At 42.6% G+C, this 1,136-nt stretch overlaps 1 protein-coding gene across 1 annotated transcript in view; it reads left to right on the top strand.

Moving 5' to 3' along the window:
* Nucleotides 1-52: 52 nt before the first annotated feature.
* The window catches only part of LOC109586225 (uncharacterized), a 4,499-nt gene continuing 3,415 nt past the window's right edge, over nucleotides 53-1,136 (top strand). Inside the window, exons 1-2 of the mRNA XM_020002398.1 lie at nucleotides 53-975; nucleotides 1,051-1,113. Of these exons, the coding sequence (XP_019857957.1) occupies nucleotides 580-975; nucleotides 1,051-1,113 (459 nt within the window). The 5' untranslated portion in view covers nucleotides 53-579. The remainder of the gene's footprint in view (nucleotides 976-1,050; nucleotides 1,114-1,136) is intronic.

Here is a 1,136-nt window from a genome sequence, read left to right as displayed (position 1 = left end):
CTAAATGCATAGAAATTAAAGGAGATCCCCCGGCCATGCCCCCAAATTGCCCGGAGGCTGTGGAGCAAGGAAGAAGCATGGCTCCATTACACGATTTACACCAATAAAAAATAAGTAAGGTTTCCTCTCAAACATCTTCATAATGGACCCGCCGATCCTCACTCTCAAGAAGTTCTTTGTATTCATATTATGAGTAGTTCTTCACCATGGTGATGCAGGAGAAGACTCTAGTGGTAAATTAATAAAGAAAGCAAGCAAGAAGCAGCTTCTAATAATAAAAAAGGAACTAAAACCATATCCTCTTCAAGGACCGGTAATAATAAACGAGTTCCTCCATTATGCAGGGAGTACATCAATAAAGGATCCTGTTCCTATGGCAGTCGTTGTCGCTACCGACACCCTCAACCCACTAAACAAGTTTGCTGACATTTCCTGGCCTCAAACTGTCGCTATGGGGACCAGTGTAAGTTCCTTCATCCTCCGAGAGACGATGATTTAACTCCGCCTACTTCTCCTCCTCCTGCTAGTAGGACTGATGATGATGATTCAAGAGATGATTCAATTACTTTATTAAACACAATGTCTTTCCCTAGCATTTCCTCATCTCTATCAAAGACCAAAGCCCCTTCATACCAGACTCCTCCTACTATTAGTACCCACCAGCAGTCATCAGCCCCACCTGTAGAGAGAACCAAAGACCACAGGCAGTCGGACGACACAGGGAGGAAGGCCGAGCCATTAACATTAGATGCATTCAGTCAAGGGAAGGCTGGTCCTGTTTCTGCTCCTGTTGCTAGAGCTCCTGTACCACATCCTAAGAGAGCAGTGGATTCATCAGTTCCTCTTCAGTCTCTTTGGGATATTGAGATAAAGCAACTTACCAAACGTTATTATGGGGACCAGCACCAGCTGGTGGAGAAGAGCCCTGATAGTTGTGCATATGTTATCAAATTCAGTCCAACAGATCCTGAATGGGTAAGAGATTATGAACACACACACTGTATTTCTGCTCTTTTGGGGGGATTTTAAATTATATTTTTTACTTTTTAGACTGAGAATAAGTTTCCTTCCTTTGACATTAAGATTACACTTCCATCAGAATATCCACGTAAAGAAAGTTTAGATACAAATAGAGG

This window comes from Amphimedon queenslandica, unplaced genomic scaffold (genome assembly GCF_000090795.2).
Source record: "Amphimedon queenslandica unplaced genomic scaffold, v1.1 AMPQUscaffold_12923, whole genome shotgun sequence".
Lineage (NCBI taxonomy): Eukaryota > Metazoa > Porifera > Demospongiae > Haplosclerida > Niphatidae > Amphimedon > Amphimedon queenslandica.
The sequence above is the reverse complement of the archived record's forward strand: the minus strand, read 5'-3'. Positions and strand labels throughout refer to the sequence as shown.